The sequence below is a fragment of the Cavia porcellus genome, unplaced genomic scaffold (genome assembly GCF_034190915.1).
Source record: "Cavia porcellus strain 051 isolate PalLab524CR breed Dunkin Hartley unplaced genomic scaffold, mCavPor4.1 scaffold_1, whole genome shotgun sequence".
Classification (NCBI taxonomy): Eukaryota; Metazoa; Chordata; class Mammalia; order Rodentia; family Caviidae; genus Cavia; species Cavia porcellus.
Window position 1 is genome coordinate 215,061,768 of NW_026947484.1, and position 27,346 is coordinate 215,089,113.

At 37.4% G+C, this 27,346-nt stretch overlaps 1 protein-coding gene across 4 annotated transcripts in view; it reads right to left on the bottom strand.

Annotated features, from left to right (window-relative positions):
• The window catches only part of Plekhh2 (pleckstrin homology, MyTH4 and FERM domain containing H2), a 91,863-nt gene that overhangs the window by 35,572 nt on the left and 28,945 nt on the right, over window positions 1-27,346 (bottom strand). For all 4 annotated transcript variants that reach the window (XM_063229238.1, XM_063229241.1, XM_063229244.1 and 1 more), the window contains 12 exons: window positions 26,921-27,004; window positions 26,255-26,336; window positions 22,196-22,381; window positions 19,322-20,271; window positions 16,526-16,601; window positions 15,078-15,172; window positions 14,359-14,500; window positions 12,000-12,136; window positions 11,803-11,913; window positions 11,413-11,499; window positions 9,750-9,908; window positions 1,876-1,956 (listed from right to left, as the gene is read on the bottom strand). In XM_063229238.1, the coding sequence (XP_063085308.1) occupies window positions 1,876-1,956; window positions 9,750-9,908; window positions 11,413-11,499; window positions 11,803-11,913; window positions 12,000-12,136; window positions 14,359-14,500; window positions 15,078-15,172; window positions 16,526-16,601; window positions 19,322-20,271; window positions 22,196-22,381; window positions 26,255-26,336; window positions 26,921-27,004 (2,190 nt within the window). The remainder of the gene's footprint in view (window positions 1-1,875; window positions 1,957-9,749; window positions 9,909-11,412; window positions 11,500-11,802; window positions 11,914-11,999; window positions 12,137-14,358; window positions 14,501-15,077; window positions 15,173-16,525; window positions 16,602-19,321; window positions 20,272-22,195; window positions 22,382-26,254; window positions 26,337-26,920; window positions 27,005-27,346) is intronic.

The window sequence follows — 27,346 nt, forward strand, 5'->3', positions numbered from 1 at the left end:
GAAGGTCTCCACACAACTGCAGGAAAGTAGTTTGAAACTACATGTACCAGACTCTCCTAACCTGACAGTTCCAAGGTAGGGTTTTCCTGCAGGAGAATCTGCAGAAAAGCTGAAAGAAAGGGCTGTCTCCTGAGACACCCTGCAGCCAGATGTCTGGGCAGACGCCTGAGATCTGCAGCGGCTTCCCAGGGAGCTCCCGAGCAGCTCCTGCCACAGGGCTTTGGTCTGACATCTGCAGTGAGGTTCCTGCCCTCTACTCCCTCAATGTTTCTTTTCTTCTTCTTCTTCTTCTTCTTCTTTTTTTTTTTTTTTTTTTTTTTGTGGAACCAGGGATTGAACTCACAACCTTGCACTTGCCAAGCAGGCTCTTATGCCACTGAGCTAAATCCCCAGCCCCCCTCCCTCAATTTTTCTAAAAGTTACATAAAGTGTGTTAACTTTTCTATAAGTTACATATAACCCCAATTCTTTTTGTTTGTTTGTTTGTTTGTCTTTTTTGTTTTTATCGGTACTAGGGATCAAACTCACGACTGCCTGCTTGCAAGGCAGGCGCTTATGCCGCTGAGCTAAATCCCCAGCCCCTAACCCCAATTCTATATTAAGGCCTTTTTTCAGGATGGCACTGGGGATGGAAATCAAAACTTCACACTTATATCTCCTATGTTTTTAAAAGTTAATAGATTTTTATTTTAAGACACAGTCTTGCTGAGTCTCGAAATTGCCTAGGATAGGCTTAAACTTGCTATCCTACTTCAGCCTTCTTTCTGTTTGGATTACAGCTGTGCAAAAACCACAACTGGATTATATTAAGACTTTCATAGGTGGAATATACAGAGCAGCTTCTGTTTTTCTGACTGATATGTTAGAATGATGCTGAATACATAGCGTTGCACTGTCCTTATTTAGGTACTATATTATGTATTTTCTCACGTTCATTGTGAAGCATTCTGTTGTTGCTGGCTTTTTTTGTCTTTTTGAGTCAGGGTCTCCCTGTGCAGTTCAGGCTGCCCTTGAGCTCACTTTGTAGCCCAGGCTGGTCTCGAACTCCTGTCTCAGCCTCCCAAGTGCTGGTATTACAGGCATGCGCCACCACACATGCCTGAAACATTCCTTTTAGTAGAGGCACTGTATTAACTCCCACCTCATAAGCCATATCTAGAATAATAGCAAGTATTTTATACACAGCTGATTGAAGCCAAAAGTGCGCTCTGTGAAAAGGGAGTATAATTAATGGACTCACATGGCCACTGGACCAAGAAATTCAGTCTGAGTAACACACTGATCAGTCCTAGGCTGCTCTTCTGTGAACTACATCATTATTTTCTGCATATTATTCGTGGCCCGTGTTGGCTCAAGTTTTATAGTTCCAGGGGGCCCCAGGTGACAGGCCACTTGTGCCCTGAGGCTGACTGGGGATACCAGTCAGACATCCCATTTTTTTTACTCTGAAAGTAAAGAAGGTAACTCAAGTTCCTTGGGGCAGAAGACTAGTTTAAAATGAGTAAATGAGATATAAAAGGCAGATGCCTGAACAGATAGGGTCTCTTTTCTAGCTCACTGCTGTTTTCTCCCTACCTTATCTTGTCTGTAAGAATGCAGGGACACAGGGGAAAGTGACAGAGGAGGTGGGGTAGGGCAAGGCTTTCTCCTCTTCATCTGAGAAGATGCATTAGTTAAAAGTTGGCAAGGCTTACAATGAAGCATCAAGACCCTTGAAGGTGATAAGGATGTGATGTCCTCAGTAATACATTTGAAGTTCATCCTTATCAAAAAATTCCAAGTTTTACTTAGCAACAGAAGAGTGAAAAGGAAAACCGTGAGCCATTAGCAAGCAAAACAAAATCCTTTAGTTAGCATATTACAATATATACATACCTTATCTTCTTGACTACGGAAATAATATAACATCTTTCCTATGAGTATACACCAGACTCTCTTGGAGTAGCCATGTTTTACCTGAAATTAGATTTCAATGAATTACACAGGGAGCTCAGAATTCTGAAAACATAAAGAATAGGTGATATATTCCACTTGAAGTTCTACAGGTATCCAGTTTGTCCAAGATATAAGTGATTGTCCAAATGCTGCTAAAATGCTGCCTAAAGTATACCTGTGATGGCATTAGCCTACCATGTCTGCTTTGGAGCTCCTCATTCAAAGTTTAATGTCTACTATATGTTAAGTACTATGCTCAAGATGGATTTAAGAAAAGGTGCCAATTTCTCAGGAAGTATATTTCACAGTTTACATATAAACTAAGTTTATATAGATTGCCAATCAACTTGTATCTCCTTGTTAGCATCTTAATGCTACAATTACAATCATGAAGATCTGAAGAATTCTAATAATTTCCCTAATGTAAATGAGTCACTCATTCAAAACATTTGCTTTCTACAGAAGTAGTCATATAAAATTATTAAGTATACTAAAAGCTAGTACTATAGAGTGAGCACCTTCCACATGTTTGGCACTATGTTAAGTGACAGGCAGAATTTGAATCCAGCTCTTGACTTTGACAAGCCAGAGACTGGTTGAAGTCCCAGATAAACAAATATGAAACAGACAAAATCTTTTGCAAGGAGCTCACAGCTTTGTGAAGAAAACAGTTAGCATTACATTGAAAAACTTCATCAAGAACACAAAGAGTTTCCATTTATATATGTTTTTGTGAAACACATTTTATCAAAATCTAAGCTGAGTATCATTTGGTGATTATCATTTCTGTGAGTTTCCTAGTGGCCCACGTCCTGTTCAGGCCCTGGCACTGAAGATCTTTATCAAACAGTCCAGACCATATCCTTCATCCTGGAGAAGCACGAAGAACCTGGCTCCCAACAGGTAATACTGAAGTAAAACCACTGCATGGTGGATGGACTGCCTCAGGCAACAGTCTTGACCACTTGGTTTGTCATAGCAATGTGAGATTGGTGTAGACTTCACGGGGCTGGTGTGATGGCCAAGTGCAATGATGTACATATAAGATAACAGGAGTTACACAACAAATGCTTCCTTCTTCATAAAGAGAAGAAGTAAAATACATGTTGCCTTCTAAACCCCAAACCCGAACCAGCCTTTGGGCTTTGGAAGCTCTGGTTTAAACAAACAACTCTGCCGCTAACAGTTCGAGGGAGTCGGAATGCTCCTTTAGCAAAAACAAAAACAAAATGTTTAATTTGGCTGGACATGTTTCAGTTTAATTAAATTGGGAAACATATTTACAGACAAATATCTAGGCACTTTTACAATGGTCTTATGTAGAGTTCATTTGTTTTTTTCTTGCTTAAACAACTGAAGAAAGAATTCTCTTAAAAACTAGAGTGTGGGGGTTGGGGATTTAGCTCAGTGGCATAAGCGCCTGCCCTGTAAGCACACAGTGCAGAGTTCAATCCCCAGTACTGATGAAAAGAAAAACAATTTTTAAAAAACTGGAGTGTGTTACTTCTGTCTATAATCAGTATACTTCTAAACAACTTTAACATACATCAACAGCTACCTTTGGAGAACCACAAATAAAGGAGGCTGTGTCTACTTTCGCATGCTTATAGCATAAAACATTTTATTAGAAAAATCCTTACTAAGATTTAAAGGCGATATGAAGGCTAATTGAAAGAATATTTTTTGGGGCTGGGGATTTAGCTCAGCGGCATAAGCGCCTGCCTTGCAAGCAGGCAGTCGTGAGTTTGATCCCTGGTACCGATAAAAATGAAAAAAGACAAAAAAAAAATTTAAAAAAAAAAGAAAGAATATTTTTTTACCCTGGATCCATAAAGGTCCTTCCCATCAGTGGTGTTTTGAAGACAGCGTATCACATCCCAGTGAGCCTTCGTCAGCACAGAAAACAAACTTCCAGGGTCTCATGTTTTCCCCTGTATCCTTGTCACCTTGGCATTTGCCACTACAGATCGTGTCACCAGCCTTGCTAACTTCAGTATCTGGGTGAGACTCTCCTGATAGAAGAGCTAGCAGTTTTGAGTGTTTACAATGTGCTCGGTATTGTTCAAATGCACTTTCTGTGTTGAATCCTCATTTAGTCCCTCCTCACCCTGGGAGTTTGGCACTACCATTATCCACAGTTTACAGATGAGGACACCAGGACCCAGAGTCCAAAGGTAACTTTTTCTTTTTTTTTTTATCGGTACCAGGGATCGAACTCACGACCACACGCTTGCAAGGCAGGTGCTTATGCTGCTGAGCTAAATCTCCAGCCTAAAGGTAACTTTTTCAAGGTCACACAGCCGAGACTGGCAGAGCCAGAGTCTGTGCCTAGGTGGCCTGGCTCCCAAGCCCCTGTCCTGACCCCTTGCCACACTGTGAGCTCTCTGCTCTCTTCATGTCCAATACCCCTTTCCATCCCTTCATCTTTGTCACCCACCTCCTCAGCCACACCCTAGTTCTTCCACACACACCTAAGTGTTCCCCTCCTGTGGTTCACACACTACTCCCCGATCCCAGCCTCTTTCACCTCCTCAATTCTTTGTACCACTGTTCTTCTTTGACTTTCTCCATGGTTTTGAAGCTTCCAGATCTTCTACTGTATTCAAATATCTCAGTTCTTTCCTGATCTCTTTCTTTTCTACCAACCTGAGATTCCATTTTTGATCAGAAAGAAATTCTTGCTCCACTTCTATGCTTCTAACAAGTCCACTCCACAAACCTTTCTCTCCATTTGCCCAGAAAAGGCTACAGGGGGTTTTATGAAATAATATTAGCCACTGTTAATAATTGCTGAAAGTGGATGATTAATGTATTATTTCCTTTACTTTCATACATTTGAAAATTCTCATAATGTAACATGGATTTCAAATCATTATCTTGATAGATACGGGATTGTTAAGGTTTAGATCCGAAGTGTCCCTCAAAAGCCCCATGTGTCTGGAGGGAGAATGGATCGTATAGAGGTCATACTCTTTAGTGAGTTCCTCTACCAATGAGTTCACAGCTGACTTGCTGTTGGGTGATGAGGCCTGGTTAAAGGCAGGTCACTAGGGTGTGACCTGGACGGTTTTTCTCCCTCCTCTGCTGCTCCTTCCTCTTTTTGCTTTCTGGCTGCTGTGACTGGAACATCTTCCCGCCAGATCCTTCCACCATGCCTTTCCTACCTTGCAGCCAGCCAACCATGGACTGAACCCTCTAAAACCATGCACCAGAATAAACCCCTCCTCCTTTAGGCTGTGGGTCTTGAGTATTTTTGTCACAGAGACAATGGCTCAGAGGGTATAAAGCAAGTAAAAATTTAACTGTAGCATCTAAATGGTGGGAACATAAGTGTCCACTATAAAATTCTTCCATTTTTTTCATACTTGAAATAATAAAATGTTTGGGAAAATAAAATCATCACTCATATCACCACAACGTAAACCCTCTACCCCTACTTCTAGGCATCTGATAATACCAGAGAAAAATAATCACTATGAATTCAAATCATTAAAGTCAAATGAGCCCTAAGTAACACTTCTCAATCCTATGTGTCCTTGGCTACATCTTACTTTCCTTAATGATTATTCTCAATCCTCTACCCACCTCTCTCAGTAAAAGACTTTGCCTTATGGAGTGAAATTATCAAGAAACTGAAGACAATAGCGGTGACATCGCCCTGTGTCCTACAGGTTAGGGCTTCACCCATAAGCCCTCATCTTTCTTCCGTCTATCCCTGCCGTGATGCATTCCCTCCACATCCATCACCCTCTTCTGGATCTTTGTTTGTGTTCTCCTGCCTCTCCTCTGTCCTGAGTTCTTCCCCCCAGTTTGTAAATTCAAGGCACATGTCTTTCCATCCTAAAAATGCCTCTTCTGACTCCATGTTCCCGCTAGCTTGATATTTTCTAATGTGCTAAAAAAAAAAAAAAAAAAGTAAATAGTTCTCCAAATTCAAATACTGCACCCAAGGGCTGGGATTTAGCTCAGCGGCACAGGTGCCTGCCTGGCAAGCCTGAGATCATGAATTCGATCCCTGGTACCAAATACTGCACCTACTTATCTCCTACCTCCCCTCCAGCCCATCAGCCCCCCGCCCCAGCCTCCACATATGACACTGCAATCACTTCCTCCAGGCCAAACATCCTGCTCCCTGGTATCTACAGTGTTACTCTCACAGCTCTTCAGAAAGCCCCTTTATAGGGCCCTAAATTTTGGAAACTAAAGTGTTCCTTTCACAGGACCTTTCTCTTGAATACACTACACATTTTTCTGGGTAATTTCTTTCACTTTATAGTATCAACTGCCACATAAATGCTGCTAAGTCCCCAAATCCTTCTCTGTTTTTGACACACTTTTTTTTTTTGGTACCAGGAATCGGACTCACGACCTCGCGGCGCGCTTGCAAAGCAGGTGCCTATGCCACTGAGCTAAATCCCCAGCAAATCCTCCTCTCAAACCTAGCCCTTTCCACTGAAGCAGACTTGGGTTTCACCACTTGCTGGGCTTCTTAATTAAGATGTTCTCATGAGTTCTAATGTGTCCCAAAGTATTCAGAGCTTAATCTTCTTACAGGAACCACTCCCCCAACCATCCTAGGGTCCCCACCTTACCTCCCACAAACTCATCCTCCTGTCAGCAGGGTATCCTGTTAATAACACAAATGTGCCAAGGACCCTAGGGAGAGTTCTACTTAGCCTTTCTGATAAAGATCAAGTAACTAACAAGTCAAAATCAGGTCTCCACCACTGGGCCACCCTAGGTTTTGCTCCGAAGGACTTGTTGCTAGTGTAGGTGGCTCTGCTTCTACGTTACATGTCTTGTTCACGCTGGCTCCTAGCCTGAGGTGCCTTCCATGCCGTGCCATTTGCTGTAACTAATTCCTGCTCTTCCTGAAACACTCAGCCCAGGCAAATCTCTTAGAAGTCACTGAAGATCCAGCTGCCTAAACTGTTCCATGTAATCTCATGATGTATCTCAATAACTGTACTTTTCATATATCTTTTTTTTTTTTTTTTTTGTATCAGGGATCAAACTCACGGCCTCATGTTGCTGGGCAGGCGCTGTGCCACTGAGTTAAATCCTCTGCCCTCATATGGCTTTATAAATAGGCCTATGCTGATGTTTTCCCAACAGGTTATAAAACCATCTGAGGAGTGGACTGTGGCCTATTCGTTTTGCTATCTCCCAGCCCATTGTGCTGCAGGTGGTAACTGCTAGACAAATTTTTTAAAAGTTGTTTTGAATTTGCACATTGAAAATGTTTTTCCTATGCATTAAAGCAAAAGCTGCAGGAGAGAATGCCTAGAATATTATTAATTAAGTTCTCAAAATCTCTCTGTATATTTCTGTTCTTAATAATAACACTGTGACAACTTGAAAAACCTCTCTCCTTTCCAAAGTATTCAAAGCTGTCCTACAGTATTTCAGACTGTAGCCTAAATGTGGTCTCAGAGAAAGTTACTCAGGCTAACTGAGGGGAGACTTTCTCTTATAAGGCTCTGAGGATGAAAACATGGGGATGAACAAGCTTTCACAAGCCATAGGAAGAAAGTCTAATACACATGCTACCTATAAATCCTAACAGTTGAGTCATCTGGTGATCATATCATTTTAAACTCGTTTAAAATGCACTGTGGGCTAGGAAGCAGAGATGGGAAGTTAATGTGAACAGAAACTGACAGTGTCACGCTCCTAAACAAACAAGCAAGCACACAACTAGTGGGCTGAGGGGTGACAAACTCTTAGCCATGGGATCATATGAAATCGAGGCGTTCATATATAGGGCTCTGGAAATAAGAGGGAAGTTTATTATTATTAATTATAGTACAAATGTGGCTTAATAAAGTAGTATGGTGTTCACTGGAAAATACATTTGCGTAATACTAGGGAGTTGCCAGACCCATTAGTAACTGAGAAAGTATTTTCATAGTAATTTAATATTTTGGAGAAGACATAATACATCTTTTTGTTGGACAGATTGGCGAATTCTTTCTTGCTTGCACTATAGTTGGCTGGTCTTTGTAAATACGAAAGAGAAGCATCCATCTATATTCCCACATTATTATGAAGTGTCAGTTGAATTATAGCATAGCTCCTTTACCTCTAAATTTTTCATTTCTTTCATAATCAAAGCACATGAGTGATGAGTGAATGATTATATGTGTGCAAATATTTTATCTCCTCAAAGTAACCAGTAAGATTTTTAAAAATTTTCAAATGGTATTAGGTGATCTTGTCCTTTATAATCTTCATCCCATCCTATAATCTTCCCCAGAGAGGAACTCTGCTGTGAGTAATCTCCATCCTGTCATCCTCCCTGGGGAAGAACTCTGCTATATTCTAGTAATTCACTGTGATTTATAACAAACCAGGGATGTCACTGATTGTGCGTTTGCCAAACCATTTAGGTGACTTTAACAATCATATTAATTTACTCTCTGCACCAGAGGTTTATTAGATTTTTATATTGCATAAGATTTTCTACTTGATTTTGACATGTAGAATTATTTTTAATTTCATAGTAATTAACAAATTTGGAACAAATTTTTGTAATAGAAAAAATGGTGCTTCTGTTCAATAAATGCTTGAAAAATAATAACTATTAGAAACATTAATTCTAAAAAAGTTAGAAAACAGAATTAAGAAATTATATAATAAAATCCCACAGATATAACCAATATATCTAGGTATATTTCCCATACAGACAGTTTTCTATAGATACCTGTAAGAAAAGTGAGACAAAAATGTCATATTTCACTCCTCATCTAACAAATACATTTATAGCATTAAATATCTTTTAATATTTAAAAGGTCATATGGTAAAATATTATATGATTGCATAAGCATTCAAACTGTTCCTGACCCTACCTTAAGTTGATCCTTATTTTTTCTTTATTACAAACCATGCTGTGCAATAAAAATGTTCTATATTTTAATATAGTGACATTAATACCTTTCAAAATTGTGTATTTCATAGTATGTTAATTATACCTCATTATTGAAAATAGAAAGAAAATGTGCTGTAATAGATATATTTATACTTAAATCTTTTGCAAATTAAGAACATTTTCTGAAGATAAACTTTTTGAACTTAGATGGCTAGCTCAAACAATACATTTTCAAAATATTTGACTTTCATCCATCCAGAACTATTTACTCAGTTAACACACAGACCAAGACACTGAACAGTTGTCTTCTAGAATGACAGTCTCATAGCAGATTTCTTCTATTTTCTGAGATTTTGAGTTTGCTCTGTAATTCAGGCTTGCCTTGATTTCACTATGTAGCCAAGGCTGGCCTTAAACTCATGGCAATCCACCTGCCCCAGCTCCCCAAGTAGTGGGATTACAGGCATGCACCACCACATCACAGCAGATTTCTTAATGTGTGTCAATACTATGTTTCAAATTTTTTTTAAAAAATCCTTTCTTTCATAAGTATTTTTCCTGATGCTATAGATTGTTCACATTTTTTAACTCTGCTTCTACCTCATTACCTCCTTTGTTCTCTCCCTCCCTTGGTAAAAATTCTAACTAATTAGAAAAAACTTGCTGAATATTAAGGTTATTAATTGGACCTCACACTTCTAAAGTACCTTTTCAAAGCTTTTCATCTGTCTTTTAAAACTTTGGCCTTAGAAGTTTTAGTAGAACATTTTCATTTTTATATATTGTGATCAAATTTATCATTTTTCATCCTTCATGGTTTTTGTCTTGGGCATCTCCAAAAGAGTAAGATTATGTAATACATATACTGTCTGCCACCTATTTTTCAGAATCCAGGTTCTAATTCATGCAGGTGTATGGGGCACTGCTTTACTCATAGTTTCCTACCTTAGTGAGCAATCCTTTCACTGCTGGTTTGCCCTCAGACTGCAGGAAAAGTGGGTTAGCAGCCTGTACTCGGAGAACGTTCTGCAACACTTTAATCCATTCTTCCAATATATTGGGAGAATCTGCACTCAGGTAGTACGTGTGTTTTTCAGTCATCAGCTAGAATGGGATAAGGAAGCAAACGTGAAGATGTAGGATTATTAACATATACTTCTCCATTCCTCATACATCAATACTTTTTTTTTTTTTTCTTGTACCAGAGATCAAACTCATGACCTCATGCTTGTCAGGCAGACACTTATGCCACTGAGCTAAATCCCTGGCTTCTATATATCAATACTCAACATGAAAGCAAACGTGCTAAACTTTAAATCCTAGGTTCTAAGTAAATGACTCCAAATTCCCATACTTTTTTTTTGTCATTACTTTGGTCAATTACCTTTATCACAAGCATTTCACATGAAACTATTTCAAAGTGTTGATTTAACCAGGATCATCTCTTTGGTTGGTAAATAAATAAATATATTTATGCTAAAAAATAATTTACTTTTTGAAAATTATAATTCAATTTTTGTTGAAACAATTTTTTTACTTTGGTTTAACATTTTTTATATATTACATTTTGGGGTCATGATTTTGTATCTTCGTTCATCATGTTTTCATTTTGCTACAAGGTCCCTGGCTAAAATGAAGGACAGAATGACAAGGCTATAAAAGTACAATTTTAACAGCCAAAATGGAGTGAATGTAAGCAAAATGAGAAGACCATGCACATGAGCACAAGAAGAGAGATTATTTTTGAAACTAACAGAGAGATCAGGTATTATAAACTCATACTTTTTCAGTATGTGCAAATTGAACACAAGCAAATTATCCAAATGTTTCAGAAGCTTACAAATGATTCTTAACAGCAATGCCCCAAGACAAAGCTTTCCCTGATTCACCCTTCTAAATCCTTGCAAATTTCTTTGTCCACTGGGAACATTGATAATGTACCTTTCAGGAAAGTGGTGTCTTCCACCCTCCAAAGGAGCAAGATAAGAAAATACAAGTTATTGCAAGCATTTCAGAAATAAAGTATTTGAATTTAAATTGCATATACCACGCTATCTTAATACCCTTATTTTTAATTTAATGGGTTTTGGGCAAGATGGCCCTGCTGTGTGGATCAAATGGCCAATGGCTCTTTCTCTGGTAAGATTTGGCAGAATGGTCTTGCTACTACCAACAGCTTTCCCATTTGGATACAATAACCCCAAGGCTCAAGGATAAAAAATAAAAACACACCTAATGTGTTATTACTAACACATGGTATTACAATGTTACTTGGGATTTATTTATCAGACAATTCTTCCCTAAAATAGGTTGACATTTTGAGAACTGAAAATACCTACAAGATTAAATATGAGAAAAGAAGGTCATAAAGGAAGAAAAAGTAAAGAAAGTTACAGTACAAACTACTCAACATAAACTTTATAGTTTTAACTAAAACATAAGCTTAAATTACAGTTTTAACTGAAAAGCCATAGAGTATTATACACCTTTAAATATCAGACTGACTCTACATTGAATCAAGAAAACATTGAATCATCCAGTCTCCATTCTAGTAGTTTGAATAACTGATGATTGAGTTTTGCATAAGTAAATAAATGTACATATGTACCTGAACTGTTTGTTTGTTATCTCCTCTTACAATACTGCAGGATGCACTAAGTTCAATATGGCCCTGGGGTTTTCTAATTACATCACTCTGTACAAAAAGAAGAAAGCCAAATGTAAAAGGAATAACTGTAATAGTAATACTAAGAGATATTTTATATCATTAACTCATTTATGCCAAAGATTATAATCTTTTGAATTTTTGCATGAAATACATATATGTTACCTAGAAAAATTCAAGGAACAAGTGTTTGAAGAAAGAATGTTAGGGGTGTCCAAAAAATGGAACACTAGTCATTGAAGAATTAATTATATTACAGGGAAGTATATCAGTCAGGAGTCTGATTTATAGTTTGAGGAATTTGGTTCTAAACAGCAAATACGTTTGACTCACCGGAGATTTGTAGTAAAGTAATTCACCTCCTTTCAGAACAAACCACCTCCGCTTCCAAGTCTTGACTTTACCGCTCATTTTTAGTAGATAGCCAGATTTTTCCAGTGGTTCCTAATTTAAAAAAAAAAATTAAAGTTTCTTTCCCAGGCTCAAACTAATTGATTCACTAATTTTTAGAAGTCTGACTCAGTGTTTACATTTTTCCCATTCTCACTGGACGATGAACAGGTTTTGGGGAGCTTCTGCTCGGGCTGTGCACACTCTGTGTCCGTGGAGTAGGCGTCCGGAGGGATAGCGTAGTCATTCTCGGAAGCCACAGAGGTCAGAGACACACCTAGAGACACAAAGAAATAAATTAAGGTGGCTTTTAATCCTGGCATGATCCAAACAGCGGCTGTTAGTTCTAAGAAATGCAACTATTTCTAACCCATAAACTACTCTAGACTAGATTTATTATCATTCCTTGAGCCACAAAATGCTTTTTTTTTTTTGGTCACGGGGGATTGAACTTATGACCTCGTGCTTGCAAAGCATGTACTTTGCAGCTAAGCTAAATCCCTGGCCCTTACAAAACCGCTTTTAAGGCAAAAGACAGAACTAAGAGATAGAGACTATCATGTAAATATCCAAGTCAAAGGAGCATAAATAATAATTTGGCTTCATTGCAACCACAGCTACTGTTACATATTTAAAATACATGCAATAGACTACTAAGGTAGTTTTAGTTAAGTATTAAAATAGATATTTACATCTTGATTCATAAACAAACACATTGAACCTTAAAGATTTTCATAATCACATTTTAAACCTCTTAACTTCTGTAATTACTTTTAAAGTAACCACATTAAAAATGATTTTTTCTATATTTTATATGTCAAACTACTAATTTACAAATTTTTAAAATCTTTCATAAAACAGAAGCAGAAATAAGACTTTCATTTTCCAGTAGCTATAAACTAAAATTCAATGGAATATTTTCACAATAATTCAGTTTGCCTTAATAAAAAATTACTGCTGAGTTGTATGACACATTTATAGGGTGTCTATAATTGGAGATTTTGAAATAATAAAATCAAGGACCTAATGTCATTATTTATCATAGTATCCAGCAATCATTTAATGTTTATTAGCATTTAAAAGACAAATTAGAATAATGACACTTGTGACACTACCCTTATTTAAATCAGGCAAAGTAACAATTGTGGTATCTTTATTTTTCATGTAAGAACAGAAATTAGGGAACTCATAGCTTATCCTGGCTAATGCCCTCATACTCTAAGCTTGGAGGCCAAGGCCCAGATACAAAGACTTGTGCAAAGTAAAATAGCCAGGCAGAGGCAATGTTGGGAGGCAAATCTCAGCTCCCAATCCTGGGCCAGTGTGCCAGGCACTGTCCTTGGTGCTAGGGATAGAGAGGCCACAAAACAAACATTTCAGCCCTCACGGAACATGGATTCTAGTGGAGGGAGACAGATAAAACATTTAACTGAACCGCGATGGAAAATACAACACACAAGCAGCCGATGTAACCAGAAAGAGCCAGCATGGAAGGCCAAGAACTACACCATGGATGGTGTGGCCACGGTGGGTCCACGGAGGAAGCAGTATTTGAACAAAATCCTGAAAGAAGTAAGCGAGTCAGCTCCATAGACACCTGGGGGAAGAATATTAAGTGGAGGAAACAAGTGCAAAGGTCCTGCTATAAAAGTATGCCTGGTGTGTCTTCTTGAACAACAAAAGAGCCAGAACACTAGAGCTGAAAAAGAGAAGCGTAAGGGAGAGATGAGGTGATACATAAAGGCATGCTGCAAAGCCCCATAGGGACTGTGAGGAGCGGCTGTGGTGCAATACCCTCAGCAAAAACTGACAAACCCTGATTCTGCCTAGGGGGCACAAAACAAGGCAATGAGCAGAAACCTAAAATACTAAACCAAGGAAGGCTTAGCAGCTCCAGTTCAAGCTGAGGGGTTTAAAAGTACCCACGAGTCCACAGAGCACAGTTTGAAAACAAGGACACACAAAATAAGCATCAAAGGCTTTCTGTTGAGTCATTTGGTGGAATTCTCTCTCTCAGTAACCTCTTCCTATGTACTACACTCCTTCAAAAGCCACTAATAACCATGGATGTGCTTCAAGTAAAATACCGGATGATTCCCAGTTTAGTATCAGATTAACCAACACATGTTTAGATGTGCTTTCTGACATTTAGTAATACAAATATTTAACTGAAATAAATCTATCCCACGAATTACCTAAAGTTCCACAAGGTAACTATAAAAAAAAGAAAACCTCAGTTTGGCCAAAGATTTCTCCTTTTTTCCACAATAAAGTGCTCTCCTACAGACAAGATAGGGTAATAAAAATTTTTAAGAATATGTGGTTTGGTGTTGTAGAGAATTAAGAAAAAAAAAACACAGTATCTCAGGGTTAGGCTAAAGGTATCATTGAACACGATTTTAAGCAAATACTTTCACATTATTTTTTAAAAATCCTGTTAGGAGTTAAAGCTCCGAGCGAATGCTCTGGGGACGTGGGTGGCCTGCGCAGGGGGCTCACCTCGCTTCAGGGGCCTGGGGCTGCCGGGCCCACTGCGGCGGCGTGGCTCCAACTCCGAGGTCTGCAAACTGCACCTGGAGCCGTCCTCCTCCTCCGAGGAGTCATCATCTTGGAAAGCGTTGCTACTTATTTGGGTCGCCTTCTAAAGAAAAGCAGAGCAGCCTTTTTATACACCTCTAAACTTCTCTTTTTAGATTTCTGATGTTTTACAGAAAGAGGTCACAGAGTATGATTTTTTGGAAGGAACACAAAAACATATTTTACCATTGTGAAGTCTTCTTGTCAAATCCCAATTCTAATTAGCAAGGCAGTGGTCAATTAGAAAATATTTCTGAACACGAGACTGTCAATATCTGACCCGACTCATTTAATTAGGTACTGCTGGCAAGGAAGAGGACCCTGGCACTGATGCAGACCTTTATAAATTTGGAGTTTCCATTACATCATTAATAATGTTTCCTTTCAACATTTAACAGCCTGGGTCGGGGGGTGAGCAGGAGTCACATGGGAATGGATATTTCCCTTTAATGCTCTGAGAATAACAACTGTGTTCTCCAGAGCTTCCCAGTTTTTCTTTCTTATATGTTAACATGGTCTTCTCAAACTTTCTACAAAGGAAAACTTGGGTCAAACGTTAAGGATGGAATCTGGAGCCTGAAGAAACAGTTTTCTGATGCATGATGAAGAGAACCACATGTTGTTAACTATTGATGAGTTACCCCTTTTAATGTTGTGTACACTGGGGTTGTCAAATTCTTGTAGATCAGAGACGTATAAAGTCCAGATGTGCTATTGGAAAGCATGGTAGCAGAATCTGAAACAGAAAACAACATTTAAAAAAAAACCTAACTAGCACATTGCCTATTTCTTATGAATATAAACTAGCATGACTGTCAGTTAAAGAGAAATTGATCTAACACATGTGACTACTAATTACGCAGTCTGCTTTATGAACTACAGCACTTCCAGGTTTACACATGGACTTTCTTTCATGGTTCATTACTTTCTCGTATGTGCTGGTTCCCAGTTAGGCTATAAGCTCCTTGAGAGTAAGAACCACAGCTTTGATTTCTTCAGCCTATCCACGCACATTTAGCTGAGGCTGCACAGAAGTAAACATAGCTACCAACTGAGTGGCTCAGGGAGCTGCACCTATGCAGATGCTAACCGTTCACAGCCCTGTTCCTGACATCCTATTAAAACACTGTCATGATTCTTAATCTTTATCAAGTGACTCTGAAGCTGAAAGATTAAAATATAATTTCCTGAATGGTAAGAACAGACAAAAACTGAAAAGGAAGAGAATACCAAAAGCTACCTCATCAAGATATGGATGAGGGCTAGGATAGGGACCCTAGGAAAAGCTCTCTCTTAATTCCAGTTTTATGTTGTTAGGTTTTATTTTTATAGTGCTAGAAAGAAAGAAAAGGATATAGAAGTCATTATTTTCCTACAGTTTTAAACAGCTAAAATGCCAGTTTCTCTATATTTTCCTCTTTAAGGTAAAAATTTAGTGAGGTACTATCTGTATCAGAGTTAAATGTGTTTGTGCCTCCCTACTAAGATTAATTTCAATTTTAAAACATAAATCAGTAGCCTTAGAAAAAAGTTCCTGAAAGTTTATATAATTAGATTTATTTCAACGAATTTAGACATTTGGGGAGTTCTTGGCTAGTTGAAACAGCAATACAAAATCATGTATATTTTACACATTTTTTTTTTTTTTGTCTTTTTCCTTTTTACCGGTACCGGGGATCAAACTCACAACTGCCTGCTTGCAAGGCAGGCACTTATGCCGCTGAGCTAAATCCCCAGCCCCTATTTTACACATTTTTTTATTGTAAAAACAATGCATAGAAGAGAATTCACCATCTTAAACATGTTAAAGGGTACAATTCAATAGCTTTAAGTATATTTACATTGTTATAAAGCAAATCTCTAGAGCTTTCTCACCTTGTAAACCTGAAACCCCCCCTTTTGCCCTCCCCAGCCCAGGTAACTACCATTCTACATACTATATCTGTGAATTTGACTACTTCTGCTGCCTCAGTCAGGTAGAATCACACAGTATTTGCCTTTCGGGACAATATTTTCTGTTTGTCTTATATTATCACTTGGCATAATATCCTCAAGTCTGACCTACATCACAACATGCAAAAGAACTTACTTTTATTAACATTCTCCATGTTGCAGGCCTCAGACATTCGAATGCCTGATTTGGCTACAGCATAAATTCTGCTTTCCTAATGTAAAAGAGAGATTTGAAGAGGGTACTTAAAATAATTATTACTTTCAATACATATGTTTTTATTGGTACTTCATTTACTATTCCTAGAGCAAAGCATTATTATAAATCAAACACATACTTGTGAATAGTACTGTAGATATTTTTCCCATCCATTAGTCATTCCATTATTTATCTTTGCCCCCAAATTTTGAATTCTTTTGAAGACAAAGGGAACAAGTACAAGAAAACTTATTCATAAAGCCGAATTCATCTTTAATTTTCTACCATTTTAGCATGTGGTTAAGAAAAAGTTTGAATGACTGTAATAGGAAGTCAGAAAGTATTCATGATCACTGAATACCAATAAATGCCTTCTTTAATGCTTTACCATTCTGGAACACGGTTAAGGAAAAAAACCACCAAAGTCAAAAATCATAGAATGGCACTAGGTGCTGTCCCCTTCCTATTTCAACATACACTCCAATCAAGTAGAAGAGTACTCAGGGTCAAATAATAAATGATCTGGAAAACTGGCTAGAATTGTATAATATTGTCTGGTTCAGAAGTACGTTATTTTGTTTCCTCCTCTGTTCTGAGAGAGATCTCTGAAATGAGTACTAAAAGGCTATTAGCCCTGACGCTACCCCGTGAGAAAAGGGACCCCCAGGTGGTTCCATAGATCATGGTGTCCTGCACTTTGCAATGGGTCTAACGTGGGCACACTTGGCTGGACCAGGGCAATGCCATCCTCCTTCAGGCTAGTCAGTGGCCCGGGAGGTAAATGGCATAAGATAATCTCAGAGGCACTTTCGACTGAAGAGTAGCTGACTGAATTAGATGCAATTTCTCTAAGCAAGTAGCTACGAGATACACACACAGAGAGACTAACAGCAGAGTGCGCTGACCACAAAGACCAAAGAAGTAGGGCAGTAAGGAGGTGTGAGGCAGTCAGAGCCCAGGACAGAGTGGGAGAGAGAAAATAAACAGAAAACAAGTAGAGAGAGAATCACTGCAAATGAGAGAGCAGCTGGCCCTCCAGCAGGGGCGATGGGTGTCACTGATCTCTAGGCTGATGGCCAGGCGTGCTGGTGAATCATAGGCTGTCTCACTATAGTCACTATTGTATTTCAATTTCAAGAGGAGAGGGTATGTCTTAAAATAAATATTTATTAGTTGAGGTAACTAAAATGCATCTTTTCCTTGGAACCTGAAAATAACTCACAAACACAGAAATAAAACCTCAAATTTGGCCTGTGTGCTGGAAGGCTTATGAAAAATAATGCTCCTTTTTCAGGTCCGAATTGCTTCAGAAGAAGAAAAGAGAGAAAGGCAAAAAAAAAAAAAAAAAAAGTAGTAAAATAGTTTGCCAATTAAAACAAACTTGAAAGACTAACTTAAGTCTCTGAAAATTTCAACATAGTAAAAAATGCAACATTTCAATTTCTTATTGCCTGAAGCTTAACATAACTGAAATTCCAAAGATTCACATGCAATTAATTTCTACTTTTTTTGAGCCATTCAGAACTTAGTAATAAACTACATGCAGTTTCAGCTAGCTACTGAAATGAAATCTTCTCTTGAAAACAAACAAAAGCAGATACACCTTAAGGTCTGAATTTATATTAGAAAATTATGGCTTCTCTAGTTCACTGAAAATTAGAGCAGTTATTAAGTTTTGGGCTAATAATTGGGCTGAGGATTTAGCTCAGTGGCATAAGCACCTGCCTTGCAAGCACACAGTTGTGAGTTCTATCCCCGGCACCAGTTAAAAAAAAAAAATCCCTGCCTAAAATAATAATAAAAGAATATGACCCTAAAAGAAAAAAAAAATCCTACAATTCAGATGTTCCTCTGGACACCAAGGGTTAAATTATTGCAATATATGAAGGAAAACCTAAACCTATAAACCTTGCCATTCACTTTGTTTCAAACATTGGAAGAATTTTTTTTAATCTAGCAATATGGACACTCCTAAGAAGTATCACCCATTTGGTAAGTTAATTGTTGTAGTGATGGTCAGTGTTTCCATAGAATAAGTTTTTCATCTATTTTAGATCTGTAGGAAGACACTTTTGTTAAAGCAATGAATATATAAATTCAAGAGGAAGAAAATAAAACTTCCCTTGACCCAATTAAGAAACTGATTGAGTTTAAAAAAAAAAAAAAAAAAACAACAAGACCAGTAAGAATTAAGGGTCCTGGTTCGGAATCACACAAAAGCATCATGGTGGGAAGGGACTTTTCTTTGCCATGCACCGATGTTCCTTCCTGTGGAAGGACAGTGTTGAAGCACTCCTGACCTCTTCGCTCATTCACTTCGTCCTCCACAGCACACACAGCCCAGCACTTTCTTCTCTCATTGCCCACAGAAAAAAGCATCTGTGTCTCCAGGTTGTAAGTATAAGAGGGGCACCATCTTTCTAGGATGTTCCACGGCTGCCTGGGTCTGGGGGAATAATTCTAGCTAATTTCAAAGTTCAGTGTTAGAAAGTCTGCATGCTCATCAATTCTCTAAAACTCAGTTTCATTAGTAAATAAGGTAATATCTTGATTTCTATTGTCTTCTCAATTGACTTACAACTCAGTGAGGAACAAGAAGGGGCAACTGTACTCAGGAATCTGGAAACTGTCAGAACAAAACTGGATTTGGAAAGAAATCAGGAAAAGAAGTAAAACCTAAAAGTGAACGTTGAGAAAGAATCGCCATGGAGGTGTCCCACACAGGAATATAATTACCCAAGAGGGAAACCGGTGCAGAGGCGGAGTGGGGGGCTTGCTGGCTGCTGCCTTCTTTGCTGAGTCACCGGGTTCCTGGTCATCTGCATATGGAGATTCCAGGGAGACGCAGGAAAATAATCCATCATCACAACTCGTGTCCATATTCTCTAAAACTTCACCATCGCAGTCAATGAGATCTAGATCTGTTTCCTGAGGTTTCAGGGGTCGGATCATGCTAATAGCGTTTCTATTTGTACCAAACATCCTGTCAGAACTTAACTGTGGCTGGCTTAAGTGCCTTTTGGCAAGCGCTACACTCTTACTGAAAGCATTAGGAATCCTTAACCTTGGGGGTGGCAGGTGGGCCGAAGGTGCTAAGGGCGTTCTTTTTCCAGGGAGCAAGTTAGGGTGCTTTGGTACTAAAGCAGGAGACAAAATAGGACTTGGAGTGTTGGCCTCACTAGATGAGGATGAATAATCCAGTCTCTGGGATTGAAACCTTTTACTTAGTTCTTCTGAGGAACAGTCTTGCTCCTTCTTATTCAATTCAGAGCTTCCTTTGCCAAGACTATTCTGAGCTTTCCATTGGGCCTCCAGTTGCCAAGAATACAGCTTCTTGTGTTCTGGTCTCTTTATGCCAAAAGTCTCTTCCTCAAATATGGAGCTGCTGTCATCGGAGGCTGTCAGATAGGCTTCGCTGCCCCGCCTGCCGCCGTGGGCACCTTCCTCCGAGGTGTGGCTGGAGAGGGTGGACGTGCACCTGGACTTAGGTCTTTCTTTGCTCCCATCTTCCTCGTCGGAGCTCCAGTCACTCGCTGGAGCCACAGAATTCTGGGACGTGCCACCGTCTGTTGCACAGCTGGTTCTCGTTTTCCGCTTTTGTTCTGAGCTGCAACAGGTCTGCGGCAGTGTTCTTGGGCCTCTATCATTTTCTTGAACTTGGTTGTCAGCAAACTTCTCTGGAATTTCTATTTTTAGAAAACAATACACTATTTTAACATATTGGCTTTAAACATAAAATCTCTTATTTTTATGAATACACTGTAAAACTTTCAATTTTATTCAAATAAGATACATTACTCTTTGTTGTATGTTTTTTTAAAACATAAGTTTGAATATTTTAAGCTTTATATAAAACACAGAGCAGTAACACTTCCATATAATTGCATCAATAAAAAAGTTTTTAACAAAGAAATATGTTGCAGAACAAAATGGCTAAGAAAAGAAGCAAAATGTCAAACAGGGCAACTTTTTTCAGAAGCAGCCGACCTGGGCATCGTAGGGCATGTCTGTAATCTCAGCACTTGCAAGGCCGAGGCAGGAAGACTACCATGAGTTCCAGGCCAGCTGGGCTACATAGTGAGTTCAAGGCCAGACTGAATTACACAGTAAGACGGTCTTAAAAAAACAAATAAGACAAAAACAAAGCCACACCAAAAAATCAAAACACCATTATTTCAGTTTTAGAAACAAAAAAACACACAACCCTTTTTCCACTGAATTTCAAAATTATGATAAAATAGAATAATAAGCAAAAAGCTATGGTTTAAGAAACAAACTTTGTGCCCAAGCCTCAACACGTGAGGCATACAAACCCATAAAGAAAACAGAAACAGAAAAAAGCCTCCCTTGTTCTACTATTTTTTCCATATAATTGCATCAATAATTGCACTGTAGCTACAAAATATATTGTTACAGTGACACTTTAAAGATCTGGCTTATTTATATTTATAACATAGTAGAATGCAGCACTGACAGCCTAAATTCCTAAACAGTGAATTAAACTCTAAAGAATAGAAAAGGAATTCTGAAAGCAAGTTTGACCTTTATAACTGAGGAGTGAGCAACTGAACAAACACATTCCAAAATTTCATTATCAGGCAGTTTGTTAAATTTTCAAGTGAGCCAAAGCTTTGGCGCAAGCAACTTTATCTGTGTTCAACTATTAGTGGGAGAAGATGAAAATGACTTCTTGAAAAGAAAGTTAGGGGGCTGGGGATTTAGCTCAGCGGCATAAGCGCCTGCCTTGCAAGCAGGCAGTCGTGAGTTCGATCCCTGGTACCGATAAAAAAGAAAAAGACAAAAAAAAAAAAAATTAAAAAAAAAAAAAAAAAAAAAAAAAGAAAGTTCAAGTGATGGCAAGAAAGTGAATGGCAAAGCAACTTTCTGATGTCATTCTTAGAATGTCATAAGCAACCATAAAGAAAACTTAGAGCTCTAATGTTTCTACTCTGCAGGAAGAAAACTGGAAATGAAAGTAGGTAATTTCTAAACTCAGGTCTCTTTTGTTGGAAAAAGCCAACAAAAAAGATTGTACTCCAAGTGCAAAAACCAGCAGCTTCCCAGTAAGCAAAATTTAGAGGAGGCTGTAAAACTCAAAGAAAAAGAGTAGAAATCTGCACACGGGACCAGGGCTTAAACCTTTAGCAAATATTTACCTCTTTAAAGCAATAAAGAAAGGAAATTAAAACAATTACTAAATTATTTCCTGGTGTTAATTTCTTCATAAGTTTGCTAGAAAAGACTTAACTTCATGTTTACTATTATTTTAAAATTCTCAAGAACTAATGAATAAGAATGCATAGTTCTAATCTGAAACTCAGCTAAAATAAATCTATAATTGCAAATTTAAAAATTTCAACTATTCACTTGCTGTGGGAAAAAATTTTAAGATGGAAAATCAGTTTCTTCTTTGCATCATTGGCAAAAACCCTCAGAAGACACAAAATGACTAGATACACAATGTTCAAAATAACTAGATATTTCTCTTTAGATACATTCTCATAAAGCATCTATTGTCAGGAAAAAATTAAGCTATATTTGGATTAATGTTAGCAAGTAATTTTTCCTTTTTAAAAGATGCCAAAGTTAATTGATATGGTCCGTAAGTACCTTCTATGTTTTTTTCTTTTGTGAATTCAGCTTCTTTAGATGACAGCTTGCTTGTTTCCTCGTATTTTACAATTTGAGGAGGACTCCTTGCTCGAGACAAAAAGCACCCAAATGTCAAACTGCTCAGACGCTGCCCTTCAGAAAGCTTCGGTGTAGCGACAGCAGATAACTTCTTCTCTTGAACTTCTGCAAGGTCATTAATCAAAATTAAGATTTCATTGTTTTATAGCAACTTGTTAAATATAGAACCAAAGTATATAATAATGTGAACAAATCACTGTATCAGAACAATGTCTGAAGTTCATCTTTATATATAGTAACATGGAAGTTTCAGTACTGAGCATCAGAGGTCTATGCTTAAAATCTGTCTTACACACCATATGCCTGTAATCCCAGTACTTGGGAGGCTGAAGGCTGTGAGTTCGAGGCCAGCCTGGGCTACAAAGTGAGTTGAAGGTCAGTCTGACCTGCCCAGTGAGACCCTGTCTCAAAAAGAAAAAAACAATCTCAAGTAGTAGTTCTCAAACAAAAACAAAAGTACAAAACTACAATCATGTTATAAATAACTAGAGAGTTTCAGCTTCTTAAAAAGTCAGGTGTTGGTAAATACCAACTAAGCGCTGATTGAAATTAGTGTGGAAACACCAAGTGTGAGGAAAAAGAGCCTTTGAGACTAGTTAGTAAAAGAACCAAAGGAAACCTGGATCACCATTGGGTGTCACATGACCCCTCTGATGGCTTTGCTTATCCTCCTTTTCAGTAATGAGAAAAAAGGCAGATGGAGGGATTTTGTGTTTGGTGACCACAATATAGAGAACCTTAATCACTTCTTTAGGAAAGGGAGTGGGAGAGACAGAATTTAGATAGCTAATATTGGGCCAGCACCTAATTCATGAATTTAATTTTCCACCCAGTAACAAAAGTTTCCAAGGAAATTTTTAACTCTGAGAGAGCACCAAAGGGTTAAGCAGCAACTGATAATTAAGAACATAGATGTAGAGTTAAAATATTCAGAAAAGGGGCTGGAGATTTAGCTCAGCGGCATAAGTGCCTGCCTTGCAAGCAGACAGTCATGAGTTCAATCCCCGGTACCGATAAAAAGGAAAGAGACAAAAAAAAAAAAAAAAAATCAGAAAAAAAGATGGTATGTTTACTGTATCTGTTCTTATTATTTACTAAACAATACAGTATTATAAATATTTACATTGTATCAGGTATTATAAGTAATCTAGAGATGATTTAAAGTCATAGGCAGATGTATGTAAGTTGTATGCCACTTATATCCAAGGGACTTGATAATGGTATATTTTTTTTTTTTGAGAGAGGGTCTCATTATGTAATCCAGGCTGGCCTCAAACTCCCTGCAAGCCTTCTGCCTAAGTGTCCTGAGTGCTCCGAGTACAGGTGTGCATCACCACATTCGGTTATCTAAGGACTGCATCCCAAGATTCTGGTCTCCACCTGGGCCCTGGCACCAATGAATACTGAGAAACAAATGCAAGTGCATATATTTTTTAAAGTGCTACCTTATATCATACATATATTCTAGTCCAAATGTAGTTTCCAAAGATCAATACCTTTTAGTCTATAAAACCTAAAAGGCTGCCAATGGAGACCAGAATTGCAAGCCAAAAATACCAAAGAATATAAAAATCTATTTTAAGAGTTGACTCAGTACATTCAGCCTATTTCAATGAGGGTTAATGTCACAAGCCCTGAAACTTTAATTCTAAATACAGAACTCAGATCAACTATGGAGCATCTATTTTTCATCATACAGTGGAGAACAGGACAGCAAGCATTAATATGCAGTAGATAAAATGTTCTATAATCAACAATTATATATACTCCTACATGGAATCAGGAAAGCACTATAGCCACAAGTTTACTAATGTAAAAAAAAGTGTTCCAAAGATAAACAGTTAATAAGTAGTATGGCATTAAAGCTGGCTTCAAAGTCCATGTTATTCCAACCATCTCAGGATTTTCCCAATGCATCTAGGGAGATCTTCAGAGCTTTGTGAAAGTGTTCCAAAGGGAACATGAGGCATAACTAAAGCCAAGTGTGCTAAAGTCTGGACCTCTCACCCAACACTGCTTTAGTACCTATCTTAATTTATTCACATTCTTTAGAAAAAATGTAAAGGGTTTTGTTGCTAAATGAAATTTGAATTTGAATGCCTCTTTACTGGGTTATGTGTCCAATAAGCATAAGTAATACATACATCTTCCTCGATTTAATTTAGTGTACTCTTCAATTCAATTCAGTGTACACTTAAGTGACTATCACTAGAACAGGTACTAAAAACATCGCTATCAAAGTATGGGTTGCTACTTATCCTTAGACTTTGAAGTTAGATAGGAAAGGAAGAAATCTTAATGCACTGGAAAATGCAAAGAATTTATTCATATCATAAAATTATGCTCAAAATAGTTAGGCTGTAGGAATTTAAATTACTGTCAAAAGCTATGATAGAAAGCAAAAGTTGAAAATAACATACCTGATTTCTTTTAAAAGCAAATACACCTGAAGCTAAACATTCAAATTAATATTTCTCTTTTCAGGTTATTCACTGATATCCAGCTCTGCTGTCTAATATGGCCGCTAGCAGCATATGACTATTTAACTTTCAATCAATTCAAGTTAGGTAAAAATTAAAATCTAGTTCTTCAGTTGTACTAGTTATATTTCAAGTGCTTTATATTCACTTATGACTAGTGACCATCATTGGATAGCACAAGTGTAGAATATTTCCTTCAATGCAGAAAGTTCTATTAAAAAGTATTGATTTTTAATTTGAAGACTAAACATTAAGTTTAACAATATTACCAATTTTTACATTTTGAAAATCGACCCCAGAGCTTGTAAAATATTCTAGTGAATTAAGCATGACAATTATTCCTCTGGATTTCAGATTTGTAAGTAGTCAAAAGTTATAAAGAATTGTGGATTTAAGAGTTACCAGACTACTATTAAAATATCTGCTTTTCAACACAACAAAAAAATCACTTTTTTTATTTTTTAAATTTTTTTGAGACAGGGTCTTATTACGTAGTTCAGGCTGGCCTTGAACTCACTATCATTGCTTAGTCTCCCAGTCATCCTTCTCAATCTGGAAATACAGGCACGTGCCACCATGCCCAGCAGTGTCTATTTAAATAGGTCAAGCTACCTCTTGATAGTCTGTAATTATTAATGAGTTATCAGTGGATAATCCCACTCAGCACAAAACCCAAACTAGAAAAAGATTTGAATTGGTGATTCACAAATGACCTGAGTTGTAACATTTGACAACTAACTATCAGCTCAGTCCTAGTAACACAGAAATATTCCATAGTCACACTCAGAAAATGCCAAGTTCAGTAACATGGTCAGAGCATGTGAAGTCAAGGAGCTTTCTCCAAAGTCCTCAATGCAGCTACAATTATATGTGGTCCCTACTTAAAGGATTCTATTCTCTTTCTGAAGCTCCCTGGTCTATTCTCTTTCTGCAGCCAAAGTTCAAACCTCCTTAGATTTTTGATATACCTACTTTAAAGACTTCTAAGCTAATACCTGGCTTAATAAGGCCTCTGTAATCTTTCAAGAAAACAGGAAGATGTAGCACTATATTGCTGGAAAAGACCAACATGGCATCAACAATAGAGATTGGTACCCACTGCCCATGATCTCTAGCCTGCTGGGATAACAGCAATATATAGCATTTTTCAAAAATTGGGCTCCAGGACTTAGCATGGTTCTAAAAAAATGGGACCAATGGAATGTCTTCTAGAACAGAGAGAGGCAAAGTGAGTATCTGGTCATGGTTTTCTGATTTATGTAACAGCCAACTCGGTAAACCTGTGCATCACTAGTCCTACCTCTTTTTGTCTTCCTCTTTCAGGCCCAACATTGACTTGAGTGCAGGATTCTGGTTTGTTTAGATATTCTCTTTTATTTGATGGCAATCATTTCTTACATGAAGTTCATAATTAAGTCTTTAAAACACCAAAAAAAAGATTGTAAAGCCCTATACAGTCAAATAGATCCAAATTAAGCTATCTTAACAAAATTTGTACCTTGTAGTTTTGACTGTATTGCTCTTATCTCTTCATTTTGCTTTTGGTTGATCAAACGAAGATTCTGATTGTCCAATTCTAGCTAAAAGAACACAGTGATTTTCTTTTATACAAGGATAACATTCTAACGTATACTAATTATAATAGTTGCAAAATGTTAATATCTCATTATTCTATAAGCAAGTAAAATACTAAAAATGACAAGCAACTAGATGAATTTAGCAGCATAAGCTATGAACCTAAATAGTCATGGCATTAATACTTTTCCAGAATTTTAAATGTTTTCACCCCATGCTTTCCTCACTGTGAAAGTATTTTAGACCAAAGTATTTCAGCATTTAATTTTCACTTCTTAAATACTGAGCACATTAATTTTATGATCTATACATGCATGCTCTATAATCATGTAGTTAACTAGTTAGAACTAAAACTAATTAATTCGAATGAGACATTTACACTGATCATTATGAGTCTATCATGGTTTTTATTTTAGAAATATAATGAATATTAAAATAAAAGCCACCTATCCCAAGTTTACAAACACAGAGCTACACCACACACCAGTCAGAATTTTTTGTCTCACTCAGCATTATCATATATTTTGATGATTTATCTATTCAAAAGAAGTTAAAAAAAAGAAAAGGAAAAATATATAAAAATAAATACCTCATTTAATTTTATTGTTACCCATTCTTTGATTTTAGCTGCTTTCTCTTCTATTATTTTAGCTTCTTGTATTCTTATTTGTTTCTGAAATAACATCAGCAGTTTGTTTAATTCAAACATTACCTCAGTGATCTAGAAATTTTATATCCTAAAAATGCAACGTAAATCTATTTAAAACCTATTTTCAAGTTAACACATCTGCTTTCAGATTACAAAACAGATTTTTAATAGGGAAAAATTATCAAGCAAAAACAATAGTAAACCAAAGAAAGGCACACGCAAGTATCGGTAGTTTATCAACAACTCTTCTCTTTCTCTGAACAATCATACACTAAAATCAAACCACTGGTTATATCAACAAACCACTTCTGAAACAGTAGAGTAGGGTCAACCAGATTAGGGAGAAAAGAATAAGAATGACTCAGG